The sequence below is a fragment of the Mastomys coucha genome, unplaced genomic scaffold, assembly GCF_008632895.1.
Source record: "Mastomys coucha isolate ucsf_1 unplaced genomic scaffold, UCSF_Mcou_1 pScaffold7, whole genome shotgun sequence".
In the NCBI taxonomy this organism is placed as follows: domain Eukaryota; kingdom Metazoa; phylum Chordata; class Mammalia; order Rodentia; family Muridae; genus Mastomys; species Mastomys coucha.
The window spans coordinates 17,634,947-17,649,289 of record NW_022196913.1 but is presented as its reverse complement, the minus strand read 5'-3'; the positions used below and the strand labels follow the sequence as shown (position 1 = coordinate 17,649,289).

Genomic DNA, 14,343 nt, shown 5'->3' with positions numbered 1-14,343 from the left:
CTCACTCTGTAGACCAGCCTGGCCTCGAACTCAGAAACCCACCTGCCTCTGCCTCCCAAGTACTGGGACTAAAGGTGTGCGCCACCACGGCCCGGCTGTATAATTTTCTTTTCAATTTCTTAACAGGGTCTTTCTATCTAAGCTTGGTTGTCCTGGAACTCGCTATGTAGACCAGGCTGGCCTAGAATTCACAGCGTCTCTGCCTCTAAGTGTTGGGAGTAAAGATGTGTGCCATCAGGATGGGCATAGCTTGTGATTTTTAATAGGCAGTTTGAAATCTTCTCAGTAAGCAACACATATGGATTCCAGTATTGCCTTTCCACCTTACTCACAGAGGCAAGTCTTCTGCTCAAACCCTAATCTTCCCAGGCAGCTCGCTCCGTGGATCCTGTCTCTGCCTTCTGAGGCTGGGGTTACAGTTGTGCTATCTATCACAGAGCATTTGCAGGGGTCTAGGGGTCTGAACTCCAATCTTCACACTTATTCAGCAAATGCTTTCTTCAACCACTGTACCTAATGCCTACTATATACCCTAAGTCCCTATATTATTTATTTTTAAGACAAGTCATGCTTTGTAGCCCTCCCTGTCCCAGTACTTAGACTAGCAGTGGCCAATCTTTTCCACCTGAGACATTGCCTCAGCCTGCCTCTGTTCAAATGCCTCACTCATAGCCACCACTCAGTGACATCATGTGTAGTAACATGTCATCTTATAGTAAAGGTCACATCCCCACAACTTCGCAAACCTGTGACCTTTAAACCTGAATTCAGACTCCAGAGACAGTGTTGTATAATTGCTGCTGCTCGGTGGCTGTGTCCACGGTGTGGCACCACCAAGGGCTTTAGTGAGTGACTTCCGGACACCTCTTCTCTTCTAACTTCACCTCCCAATTATGCTTTTACCTTCTGCTAATAAACAATGCTGAGAGGACTGGAGCCGGGAGGCTGCCCTCCTGGGGTAGGAACCAGTTTTTTGGATGAGGCCCAGGCCCGGTGAGCTCCTCCTCAGCCTGCCTCCAGCTCTCTGCACCCCCAGGGCTGCTGGCCACACTTCAGACAGAGCCTGTGCGAGCCAAGAAAACAGATAGAGCAGAGGAACGATAAGGAGGCTGTAAATTCTGAATGGAAGCTTTCTGCCAACATCCCTGAACACTGGCTTTAAAATATGTTATGCGCATGCGCATGGGCACGCAGCCCAGTGCTCCCCCTCTTCCAGAACTTCTGTGGGGTTAGGCAGTCATAATGACATGGTCGCATGCTAGGTTTTGTGGGAGGCCAGTGAACTGGCTTAGTAGGGAAGGTGCTCCCACAAGGTAGACGAAGAGAAATTTAACTTCTGCGGTCTGTTCTCTAACCTTCACACATGCATCAGGACACGGACACACACACACACACACACACGCATACACATGCACCAATAACAACAATAAGTGTACCTTTTAAAAAGGCCGTCAGGAGCAGGAGGTAGACCCATGCACAAGCATGAGCTGGTCGTGGGACTCTCTGTCTGGCCAATGGGCCTGCAACTACAAGCAGAGCAAACCATGGAGGTGAAGAGGCAAGAGGTGACTGTCAATTCTTGCTACTGCTCCCAGCTCAACAGCCTTTCTTATCCTGTAAAGCAGATGCTTTCAACCTGTGGGTTGTGACCCACCTATGGGTCAAATGACCCTCTCACAGGGGTCACATATCAGATATTTACATGACAATTCATAACTGTAGCAAAATTACAGTTATGACGTGGCAACAAAAATAATTTTGTGATTGTGGTCACCCCAACATGCGAAGCTACATGAAAGGGCCGCAGCATTAGGAAGGTCGAGAGCCAGTGCTGTAAAGAGTAACACCGCGGGGGTCTAGAGAGATGACTCAGCAAAGTATTAACCTTGCAGAAGGAATCTGAGCTCTATTGCCAGCAGCCATGTGGCCATGCACTTGTCAGTGACCCCGGTGCTAAGGAGGAAAAGATCCCTAGGTCCTGCTACCCTACTTAGTAAGCTCCAGGCAGTGAGAGATGCTGTCTTAAACAAATAAACAAAACACACAAAAAAGGGCTCAGTGGATAAAGTTCTTGCTGTGTCCCTACCTAAAAGTAAAAGCGGGGTACCTCAGAGGCAACGGATATCAGTAACCTGAACCATGGGATCCAGACTCGGGTAGATCTCTGAGGCTTCCTGGCCAGCCAGTTTAGCCTGATCTGTCGACTCTAGGCCAGTGAGAGACCCTGCTTTCAAAGAGAGGTGGTGGGAAGGGTGGCACCCAAGGATTGATACCCAAGGTTGTTCTCTGGCCTCCACACACATATGTGTACACTTACATACATGGAGAAGAAGAATATTGTGTAAGCAATGAGAAAGGACTGTTCTGCATGATTCCAAGGAAGGAATCGAGTGTGTGAGACACTTAGATCATGTCACCAATATGGTAGGAAAAGAAAGGGAGTATTGCTCGTGTGTGTGTGTGTGTGTGTGTGTGTGTGTGTGCGCGCGCGCGCGCACTGTGCGCGAGGTGCGTGAGACCCCTAGGTAACCTGTGGCCTCTCTGCCATCCTGCAGGTGTCAGCAGAAGCCAGCCATGTAAGGAAGGCTGCCCTTGCCCTTCCTGCTCCCCCCGGGCCCCCACCATCAGTGACTTGCTCAACGATCAGGACTTACTAGATATGATCAGGATAAAGCTGGATCCATGTCACCCGACCGTGAAGAACTGGAGGAATTTTGCCAGCAAATGGGGCATGCCCTATGATGAACTGTGCTTTCTGGAACAGAGGCCCCAGAGCCCCACGCTGGAGTTCTTATTCCGAAACAGCCAGAGGACTGTGGGCCAACTGATGGAGCTCTGCCGACTTTACCACAGGGCTGATGTGGAGAAGATCCTGCGCAGGTGGGTGGATGAGGAGTGGCCCCACCGGGGACACTCGGACAGTTCCATGCACTTCTAGAGTCCCCTCCTCTGGCACTGGCCTTACTGCTTGCAGGACCAGCGTGGCTCACCGGGAGAATGTACCTGCTCCTAAGGTTTTCAGATGAGGATATGGCATGGGCAGTGGTTGTCCCTGAAGCTGGTGGCTTGTGGGAGGATGGGTTGTTTCAATGGCAGGTATTTGTTTCCTTTTGCACATTTGTTTTAATTTAATATTTGAATCTGGAATCGGGGGTCACATAGGGCCAAAGCCTATGGCCGGGACAGAGTCATGCCTACATGGAAAGAAAATAACATTCTCCTTAAACACTGCGGAAGACTGCAGCAGGATCCCAAACTATCAATGTCTCTGGACATGTCCGAATCATCCCATACAGTATCTTTGCATCCCAGCCCGGCAGAAGACGGCATGGAGAAGTCACCCTGGCCTGTCTTAGGAGATCAAGAGGATACTACTGCATAACGTGGCCCAGATACATAGGGTTTTTTTTTAATCAAATACTTTTGTAATCTATAGGCTATCAATACTGTCATTGAATTTAGCATTTTTAAAAGAAATACAAAATATATGGTTTGTAGGAGAAGAGAGTGGGTTAGTGTCTTGGGGATGGCATTGACAGAGAATAGTGCTCAATATGGCCTTTTGGGAGGCTAGGGAGTTAGCTCAGTGGTTACAAGGCCCGCCATATAAAACATGAGGACCAGAGAGCCCAGGTCCCCAGAACCCACATAAGTGAGGGGATGATGTGGCAGCTCACCTGTAAGTCCAGCACTCAGAAGTCAGAGATGGCAATCCCCAGAGCAAGCTGGCTAGCTAGACTAGGCACATGGATGAACTTTGGGTTCAACTGAGAGACTCTTTCTCCATCAACAATGTGCAGAGTGATTGAGGGACACTTTCAACATCAACTTTGAGACTCTATATGCACATGTACATGCACATCTGCATACAGGTTCAACAGCAACAACAACAACAACACACACACAGAGATCTTTTAAAATGCCCTTTGGGAAGGCTGAGGACATGGGCCAATGAGTACCCACATAAAAGCCAGACATTGCAGCATGTGCCTGTAACCCCAGTACTGGGGCGTGAGATCCAAGAACTCCCTGGCCTGCCAGATAGCCAAATTGGCAAGCTTTGTGTTCAGAGAGAGACCCTATCTCAAAAAGGAAGGTGGAGAATAACTGAGGAAGATACCTGAGGGTCAACCTTTGACCTAAACACACTCACGCGCGCGCGCACACACACACACACACACACACACACACACACACACAACCTGCTTGTTACTCTTGGATTCTTTTTTTTTTTTTAAGCAGGACTAGGATCTACCACCGAGCTATACCTGCGCCTCTGTTATTAATGGGTTTTATTTTTATGAGAACCCACAAGAAAAAAAAAGCTGGGCATGGTGGTTTATACTTTTAACTCCAGGGCTAGGAGACAGGTGGATCCCTGGGGCTCATCTGCCAGCCAGTCTAGCCTATGTGGTGAGTTACAAGCTGGTGAGAGATCCTGTTTCAAAAAACCAGGTGAACAGTAATATCCTGAGGAGCAACATCAGAGTTCTCTGGCTTCCACATGCACATGTACACACAAGTTCACAGACCCCTGTACATATATACCAATTAAAGGAAACAGAAAGGAAGAATGTATACTGACTATATAGGACAGAGATATTTAGTGAACTCAAAAGAAGGTGATTTTTCTAAACCACTTTTTTTTTCTCATAACAATCAGATTTCCCCTTAGATTGGTAAGCAACACCAGCTTCTCACCCAGTGTGGACTCCAGTCAGCCACATCTACAGTGAGACTGCCCATCACTTCTGGTTCACTGTTAATCACGCTGTTAATTAACGTCCACCTTATTGCCAGATACATTTAAAGTGGCAGCTAATGATCAAATGCAGACGTTTCAATGGTTTTTAGATTTATTTGTATGAATGTTTTTCCTGAAAGCATGGTACCTGCAGAGGTTGAAAGGTGTCAGATACCCTCGAACCGGAGTTACAAACATTTGTTTATTAGTCTCCATGTGGGTACTGCGAACTCATCTGCAAGAACAGCTAGTGAGCTTAACTGCAGAGCCCATCTCTCCAGCCCCTAAATGCAGATTTTTTATAAATAACTTCTCAGGAAAGTCAGATGTTGTGAGCATCATGGGCTTGATCTAGACTCCCGGCAGAACTTGGGGAGGGGAGAGGGTGTTGTGGGAAACTCTAAACATTTCACAGATGTAATTGGTTGCCGTCTTTCACATTAAGCTGTCCATGGCATGATCTGGCCGTTTTCACAGGGTCTCCTAGCCCAAGCTGCTCTCACACTCACTCTGTAGCAGAGGATGACCCAGAATTTCTGATTGCCTGCCTCTGCCCTCCAAATGGTAGACCACCACATCTGCTTTAGCTCTCACTTCCTAGAGCAGAAACAAGTGTAGGGAAATCGCTTTGCAGGAAGGAACTCAGAAGGTAAGGCTCAAAGATAGAGGGATGTTGGAGCATTAGGAAATGCCAGCCCTAGCATCCTAATGTATCCTATAACTTGAGTTCCATACACCACAAACTTCCAGAGTGAATGCTGTTCAAGACTGGCCTGGAGCAGCTGAACCTCTCAACCATCCCTTTCACAGGAAGCATTGCCAGTGCTTTGGCCTCTAAACTGAACTGGTCATGACACATCTCCAGAACACAGCTGTGCTTATAAGTACTCACTGAGTTTGCCTTTCGAGCATTGGACCAAAACTGTCAAGCAGGGCTAGGGGGATGGCTCAGCACTTAAGAACACTTCCTACTCTTAAGCTAAGTTTCAAGTACCCACATGGGGAGGGTCACAACTGCCTGTAACACTAGCTCCTGGGGAATCTGACACCCTCTTCTAGCCACCAGTGGCACTCATTCATACACAGCATACACTTACACACACACAAATAAATCTCTAAGGGACAATGTCAAGACTGTTCTGGGAGTATAGCTCAGTTGGTAGAGACCTTGCCTAGCATGCCAAAAGACCTGAGTTTGAGCCCCAGCATTGCATAGACCGCTGTGATGGTACATGTCTACAATTCCAGCACTTGGGGGTACAAGTAGAGGATTAGAAATTCAAAGCCATCGTTAGCTACAAAGTGAGTTTGAGGCCAGCCCTCGATATATGAGACCCTGCTTCAAGAAGAAAACAAAATATCTTGCAAGGCATGTGTACTGCTATATGATTGCCACTTCAGCATTTACCTTGTGAGAATTTCTAATTAATAGGAACATGGAATCAGCAGAGAAATACTGAAAAATTTCTTCGAGTTAACTCTGTCTATAAATGTAAGATGACTTGGATCTGTGTTGTACACAGAAAGCCAAGGATTATCCTCAGCTACAGTACAAACCAGCTTATTGAAAGGTAGCGTATAGCCAGTGGCTTCTACAGACCCCGTTCTATATACCCTGGAACTTCATAAAGGTGAGACCGGGGAGGAGAAGGTCACTTTATGACCAACTGATTAAATAATGATTAAAAGCTTAGTCGTTACTTTTTAAATATTTGGTCTTTTTTTTTTTTGGTTTTTCTGAGACAGGTTTTCTCTGTGTAGCCCTGGCTGTCCTGGAACTCACTCTGTAGACCAGGCTGGCCTCGAACTCAGAAATCTGCCTGCCTCTGCCTCCCAAGTGCTGGGATTATTGGCGTGCGCCACCACCACCTGGCTTATTTGATCATTTTTAATTACATGTCTCTGTGTGATGTGTGCACATGAGTATAGGTGTTTGTAGAGACCTGAGCTGTCAGATCCCCCAGAGATGGAGTTGCTAGACATGGGTGTTGGGAACTAAACTCATGTCCTTTACAAGAGTAGTGTGAGATCTTAACTGATGAGCCATTTCTCCACCTCATCATCATTAATCCTTAAGAGCTTTCTGTCCTGGACACCCATATAAGGCCAGCTGCTTGGGAATGAGGTTGTTTTCCTATTAAAATGTTGAAATCTGCTCAGCTATGTTTCCCAAAGTATTTTTCTTTAAGCAAAAGTTCCATCTGTAAAGGACCGTGGTGAGGCCATATGTAGTATGCATTTTATTTGGGAACAGTAGTGGAGAATCATCTGAAAGGGAGGGACTCAAAGCTACACTGGATACCCATATATAAAGGGACAGATGACACACTCCTGGGACCCACACCAGAGGGTCGGGCAAAAACATGGCATGCAATATTAGCATGGTGATGTTTTTAACTAGTTAGGGCTTGAAGCTGTGCTAGGACATCCAACCTGTGCCTCTTAAAAGGAAAGAGAAAGGAAGAAAAGAAAAACCAAGCCAAACAAACAAACAAAATCTCTGTACAAAGTAGCCACCTACTTCTGTAGCACTGACTTAGTAATAATACAGGAATTCTGGTCATCCTGAACAGTAATTTTATGTGATGCTGCCCCCTGTTGGAGGATACAGAGCCTGGCTTGGTTAGGCGCCTTCCAAGGAGGCCCCGCTAAGGCAGAAAGAGAAAGGGTGCATTTTCTCTGTGACTTGGTAGACAAAGGCACTATAGTGGCGACGACAGAGGTTCCTGTCTCCAGGATTTGCCTAGCACAGTGGCCTGGTACTCATCTATCAGCACTGATGGATGGACTTACCTCCTCGGGGACTGAGGGGACTGTCGTGTCTACTGGGTCTCGTCCTCTCCCAGTTTAGCACCCAAGGATGCTTCACCTGTCTTTCAGCCATCTACATTACAAAAAGACATGCTTATAAAGACAGGATTACAAACAGAGGCAGAACGGATTTCTCTCTTCTGGCCTCTCCTATGAAGGCAGTTAAGCAGCTCTCACTTGGTTTGGAGCAGACTTTCCCCCATGCCTTTTTTTGTTTTTAAATCAACCCCATTGTCACTGCTTTGTAATTTCCCTCCCATTTGAAGCCACGATATTGCTGTCTATGCCACTTGCTCAGAGCCAGCTGTGTGCATATCTCAAATCATCTTCTTCCACCGGCCAACAGTATTCTCCTCTCTGAGCTGGCAGCAAACATCTGCTCCATGTTGTCATGTGTACACACCAAAACAACAATGCCATGGACCTAGCAATTCCAAACCACTCTGCTCTGGGTGCTACAAAACCAAAGATGGAGGCACACGCCTTCAGAAGGCACACTGAGAGACATTTTCTGTCTCATTGCCTGCCTGGGACTTGGACCCTATCCTGGGGTTCCTGGGCACTTGGTTATAAATGCACAAGGAAGGGTGAATCTTGCCTTTGTTGTGTTTAGAGCGAATCAAAGCCAAGATGCTGGGCCAAGTGGTGGGGCTACTGGAGTCTCAGCATCAGTGGATGGAGTGTCTGTGGGTTCCCAAGACCTAAACTTGTGTACCTTGGTGGAGCAGGGCACGCTAACTTCCTCCCTTCCTGCAGCTATGGAGGGGTATGGCTCTGAGAGTCACGTCTGGCAGGGTGGTCAATATACTGAAGGCCCTGGAGTGGTCAGTGATGCAACTAGAAATGAAATGATGGAGTTGCCCAGATCTCTTGGAGGTGAAAGAGGATGTTCCATTTTGTGTGACTATCCAGTCCATCCTCTGCAGTATCCCCCTGGGAACTCACACAAGGCATTTTGGCCTGGGAAGTCAAAGCTTCTGAAAGCCCTGCTTCCGTGGGATGCCATCTATACACCTTGGTGCTGTCCTTTCGAATCTGCCTACATTTCATCTCCTCTATGATTCTGTTTTTGGAAAGACTTTATAACTGTAATAATGGGTGCTACAAAATTAAAATCTGATGTCAACCACGGTTCCAGTGGGTGTCTCATTTTTTTAAATGTGTATGCATTTCTAGGAAGGGGCGTTTTGCATGTACGCACATGCACATAGAGGCAGGAGGACACCCTTGGATGTCAGGCACACAAACACACACCATTCACAGTTTTTGAGACAAGGTCCCTGATTGACCTGGAGCTTATGAATTAAGTCAGGCTAGCTGGCCAGTAAGCCCAAGAGGTCTCCCTATCTCTTCTGCCTCCTCAGCGTGGAAATAATGAGTGTATGCCACCATGCCCAGCATTTTCACATAAGCTATGGGTCCTCATGCTTGAGCAAAAGGCACTTTCCTGACTGGGCCATCCCCTAATATCTCCTTTGTATGGGCTCTAGCATGGTCATCAGCTCACAGGTCTTGTTAGCCCATCATCCATTTCTGTTACTTGAGTACTCTGGTTTTCTGAAATGAGTCCCAGATGCTGGAGATGCTGAGAAAGACAGCACAACCCCTCACTCCAGGAGCTGTAGACAGGCAGAGTCACTGCGGGTAAGGGCTGTCAGGACTAGGGAATGTAGGCAAAGGTGGTCCAGGAATAGGACCAAGATGTGCAGAGCAGGAGGAAAGGTGAGCAGTTAGCCTTCCAAGAGGGTCTCCAGTGTACTTACCGTGTCTGTATGTGAAGGGTCACTTCACTCTTCTTACCTGCTTCTCCTGACCCAGTCCATTCTCTAGATATCTGTGGGGTTGCCCTCTCCGACTGGAACACTTCAGACTCACTTGTTCCATGACTCATCCTTGCAGTTCTGTGACCTGCTAGAGTTTTCTGTGTCAATCATCTACCAGCAGCTCCAGCATCCTTAAGGCCTCTTTTTTCTTCCTGGTCTATCTCTCTCTCTGGGCTGTTTTTGTTATCACTGTCTCTGTGGTGTGTGTGTGTGTGTGTGTGTGTGTGTGTGTGTGTGTGTGTGGCACAAGAATGCAGGTACACCGGGCGGTGGTGGCGCACGCCTTTAATCCCAGCACTTGGGAGGCAGAGGCAGGTGGATTTCTGAGTTCGAGGCCAGCCTGGTCTACAGAGTGAGTTCCAGGACAGCCAAGGCTATACAGAAAAACCCTGACTCGAAAAAACAAAAAACAAAAAACAACAACAACAACAAAAAGCAGGTACACATGGGTGCACATAGTATGGGGGTATACATGCATGTGGAAGTTAGAGGCCAAGCTCCAGCATCATTCCTCTGGTGCTACCCACCTTGAGTTTTTTGAGACAGGATCTCTCCCTGTCCTGGATCTCTTGTTTTGGACTGAGGTGGCTGGCTAGCAAGCTACACACACACACACACACACACACACACACACACACACACACACACAGGCACACGGATGCCCATGTCTGCCTAGAAATCACTAGGATCCCCACATCTCACCACGCAGCATATCTAGCTGCTCTGTGTTGGGAACTGCCCTTCTCTCTTTCAGTTCACTTTGCTCCACATCTCATCTTTCACATGACCACCAGAGCAACCCGGAATCAAAACCAAACAAGTTGTGGCCTGCTTGAATTCCTTGTTCTGCTATCTTGTCCAAACATAACCATCTCTGTCAGTTTAAACGAGGAGACTCTTTGTCACTCTATCCAGGGAACCAAATATATGTCTGTCTTGAAATTATCATGGCATTTGAAAATAACATTAGCAATAAAGTCTTATTGTCATGGTTACTTAATTGTAGTTCAAAAACTCAACATAAAATGAAACTTCAAAACAACCAAGAAAAGAAAAATGCAGTCTAAGTTAAACATGCCCAGAAGTCTGTTCAGGTTCATGATGAGTCACTTCTAGTTCTCCTTATGAAAACAGTTTTTTTTTACACACCACTTGACAGAAAACACATAATAGACATTGTTTTACCTGTTCCTGGCAAAGCCTCTGAACTGGGAACAAGCGGGGTGATCCAGGAGACTGTGAGTTAATGCTTAAATATCCGTTTGGGAAGATTTCAGAGGAGATGGGGCCAGATTCCTTCACGCATTATTCAAGCAATTGTCAATTCTAGAGAGCCGATTTCTTGTTGATCCCAAGGAGCTAGTCCAGGGAGATCCCTGCCCAGGGTTGCCCCACCACACCTGTGATCTCTCCATCTTGTAATCCCTCCCCAGAATTATCAAGTCACAGCTTGTTTACCTAGCCAGGTCTCACCTGTTGTAACCAGTAAAGAGACACTTTGAAAAATGCATGCCAGTATGTTTGCACTAGAAAGATTTTTAAGAAATACTAACTTAGTACAGTGAAATGGCTCAGTAAGTGAAGGTACTTACCACCAGGCAGGATAAACTAAGTTCAGTCCCCAGGACCCACATGGTGGGAGGAGAAAGCCAGCTCCCACAAGTTGTTATCTGAGCTCCCCACTGGGACTGTGGCATGCACGTGTAAAATACATAAGCAAAAGTCATTTAAAAAGTACTAACTCTATGCTGAATGTTTTAAAATGTCAGTAACATCATAAAAAGACCCCTCAAAACTGTACCTCCAAGTATCTAAATGATGTGTGTGTGTGTGTGTGTATTCGCACCTGCATGTATGCAGGTACACAGGGTAAAGATAATTAATCCTTGAGGACTTTCCTTTCCCCAGCAACTCTTTCTCTAGAAAGGCCCTGCCTCCCAAAGGCTCCACAATCTCCCCAGATATTGCCTCCAGCTGGAGACCAAGAGTCCTAACACATGATCTTTTAGGGGACACATCACATTCAAAACACAGCAAAGTTACAAGTTTCACTAATGATCTTAATTAAGCTAATGTGCCTCCATTTCAAGCTGATACACACGCACACACACACACACACACACACACTCACACACACTCACACACACTCACACACACTCGCACACACGCGCACACACACGCACACACTCACACACACTCACACACACTCACACACACACACGCACACACACGCACACACACACACACTCACACACACTCACACACACGCACGCACACACACACTCACACACACTCACACACACGCACACACACACACACGCATCCTGCTCAGAAGCATATATATTTGAAGCCTAGGAGAGGGGAAGAAGGTAGAGAGAGAAGGGAGAGAGAGGAAGGGGGGAGAAAAAGGAAGGGAGGAAGAGGGAGGGAGGGAGGGGAGAGAGAGCTTTTTTAGCTGCATGACTTTCCCACAGGTGGTGGGAAGCTAGGCTGGCTGGCCCAGTGAACATCAAAACCACCTGCCTCCCATCTTCCATTGGGATCACATGTGCACACCATTGAGCTTGGCTTTTATGTGGGTGCTGTGGGTCCTCAAGCTTGGAGTGATGGACACTTTACCAAATGAGTCATCTCCTCAGACCGTTAAGGAGTCTAGTTCTAGATGCTGGAGCAGTGTGCAGTAATTCCCTCTCTCAAACCTTTGGGGGCTCATCGTGAAAAAACTCAAAAGAGAGATGAGTCTGGATCCCTCAATAGACTCGGTCTTGCACATGTGATCATGACTCATCCCGCCATTATGAGGAACTGCTAAGATTACTACCCATACCAACTGCTGGAAGTGCTAAAGGTCATCTTAGGCTAGAACTTTACCCCAAATCCTGCTCCAACAGAAACAATGTAGCTTCAGCTACATTCAGCCAGAGCCTCAACTCGCAGAAGGTCCACAGTCAGTGGCTACGGAATCCAGGAGGTGCAACTCTTGGGGCCTACCTTATGGTACACAGCTTGATGGGACAAGTGCCCAGATGCAGCCTCTGATTCTAGGTGGTGGTGATAGATACACAGTTCTGCCTTAAGTGTCTAGAAAGTTAGGTGTGTGTTTGATAAAGCTGGCTTGGTTTTTCAATAAAAGATAAGGAGGAATATGAAGACGGGGAGGGGGAAGGATGGAGGGAGGGGGCAGGGAAAGGAGAGGGGGAGGAAAAGAGGGGAAAAGGAGGGGAGAGGAGAGAGAGGGAGAGGAAGGGAGGGGAAGAGAGAGGGAGGAGGAAGAAAGGGAGAGAGGGGGGTGGAGAGAGAATAGAGGCAGTGAAATGGCTCAGCAGGTGAAAGTCCTTGACAAATAACCCTGGCAATCTGAGTGTGATCAATGGAACCCCCAGTAAAAGTGGGAGGAGAGAACTAACTCCACAGAATTTTTCTCTGATCGCAACATGTGTACCTTGTCAGGTGTACACATACACACACACACACACACACACACACACACAAACACAAACACACACACACACACCATACACAGAGGTGGTCATTTAAAAAAAAAAAACTTTTAAAACTCTGACCCTTGGTCTAAATCATTTGGGTGATTTTCATTCTTTCCAAGGTTCATGGTTAGCTGGGTATAGTAGCTCACAGCTATAAAGCCAGTACTTGGGAGATACTTAGTGAGTTCCAGGCTAATCTTGGCTACAGATTGAAACTCTGTGTCAAACAAATAAAAAGACAATCATTTCCCTAGAAGCTCTACCTCCAGACACACAGAGCCACAGTCTGACCTGAGCCACCAGCTTCTTTCCATTACCTTAGTCACAGCTTTCTGATGCATTTTGGTTTACAGATTAAGAAAGTAAAGATATGCAGATCACATGGGAATACAGAGCTCCTGGGTGTTTGTCATTTCAAACCAAGATGATTTCCTGACTAGTCATGAGATTCAACTTCCTCTTTGCTACTGTTGCAGGAGTCCATACCTCCAGGTCAGACTATTGTCATGATTACCCACTTAGTCAAAGCACTGGCAAAGTCTCTTCTGTTGTACAGACTCTATTCTGAGTAACAACTAGATAATCATAAAAATATGTGTTTGTGAGAAGATCGTAGGAGAAACACTGGATGAAACGGGTGTTCGCATCAACTGAAGACAGTGATAGGAAAGCTCCAGAGAAAACAAATTGATACATCCTCTGCAATAAGAGGCTTGGAGATCATTCTTGCCCATTGAGCACAGCTGAGTTTGCACAGTTGTACATCTGTGTAAATTAGAGGAAGACAGACCTCACCCCAAGCCCAACACCCGGAAGCAGCATGGGAAAGGTGTGTGCTGCACACGCTGTATTCTGGCTGCCGTGTCCTCCTGGATCATAGGGGCACAGGTAACCAGCCAGGCTTAAAAACAACAAAACAGAAACTTAAAAGGAGCTGCTCTGCTGGTGTGAGCCTATAATTTCAGCTACTCAGGAAGCTGAGGCAGGAGGATCACAATTTCAAGTAATTCAAGCCTGGGCTACAGATTGAGTTCAAAGCCAGTCCATACAACTTATTGAGAGTGTCTCAAAATAGTTTATAAAAATGAAAACAAGTCATGCAGTGGTGGTGCATGCCTGTAATCCCAGCACATGGGAGGCAGAGGCAGGCAGATTTCTGAGTTCGAGGCCAGCCTGGTCTACAGAGTGAGTTCCAGGACAGCCAGAGATACACAGCGAAACCCTGTCTCGAAAACCGAAAAAAAAAAAGAAAGAAAGAAAGAAAGAAAGAAAGAGAGAAAGAAAACAAGTCCAGCTAATGATATAGTTCTGTGGCAGAGTGCTTGCCTAGTGTGAGCAAGTACTGAGTTTAATTCTTGGTATAAATGGTGGTATGGGGGGAAGTTGGGGGAGTTGGGAGTGGGGTGTAGTGGAGGTGGGAGTGAAGTGTGGTGGGTGGACTGGGGTGTAATGGGGTATGGTGGGAGTGGGTGGGGTAGGG

At 46.8% G+C, this 14,343-nt stretch overlaps 1 protein-coding gene across 1 annotated transcript in view; it reads left to right on the top strand.

Annotated features, from left to right (window-relative positions):
- Edaradd (EDAR associated death domain) overlaps nt 1-8,687 on the top strand; it is a 49,035-nt gene extending 40,348 nt beyond the window's left edge. Inside the window, exon 6 of the mRNA XM_031358657.1 lies at nt 2,556-8,687. Within this exon, the coding sequence (XP_031214517.1) occupies nt 2,556-2,938 (383 nt within the window). The 3' untranslated portion in view covers nt 2,939-8,687. The remainder of the gene's footprint in view (nt 1-2,555) is intronic.
- Nucleotides 8,688-14,343: the final 5,656 nt, after the last annotated feature.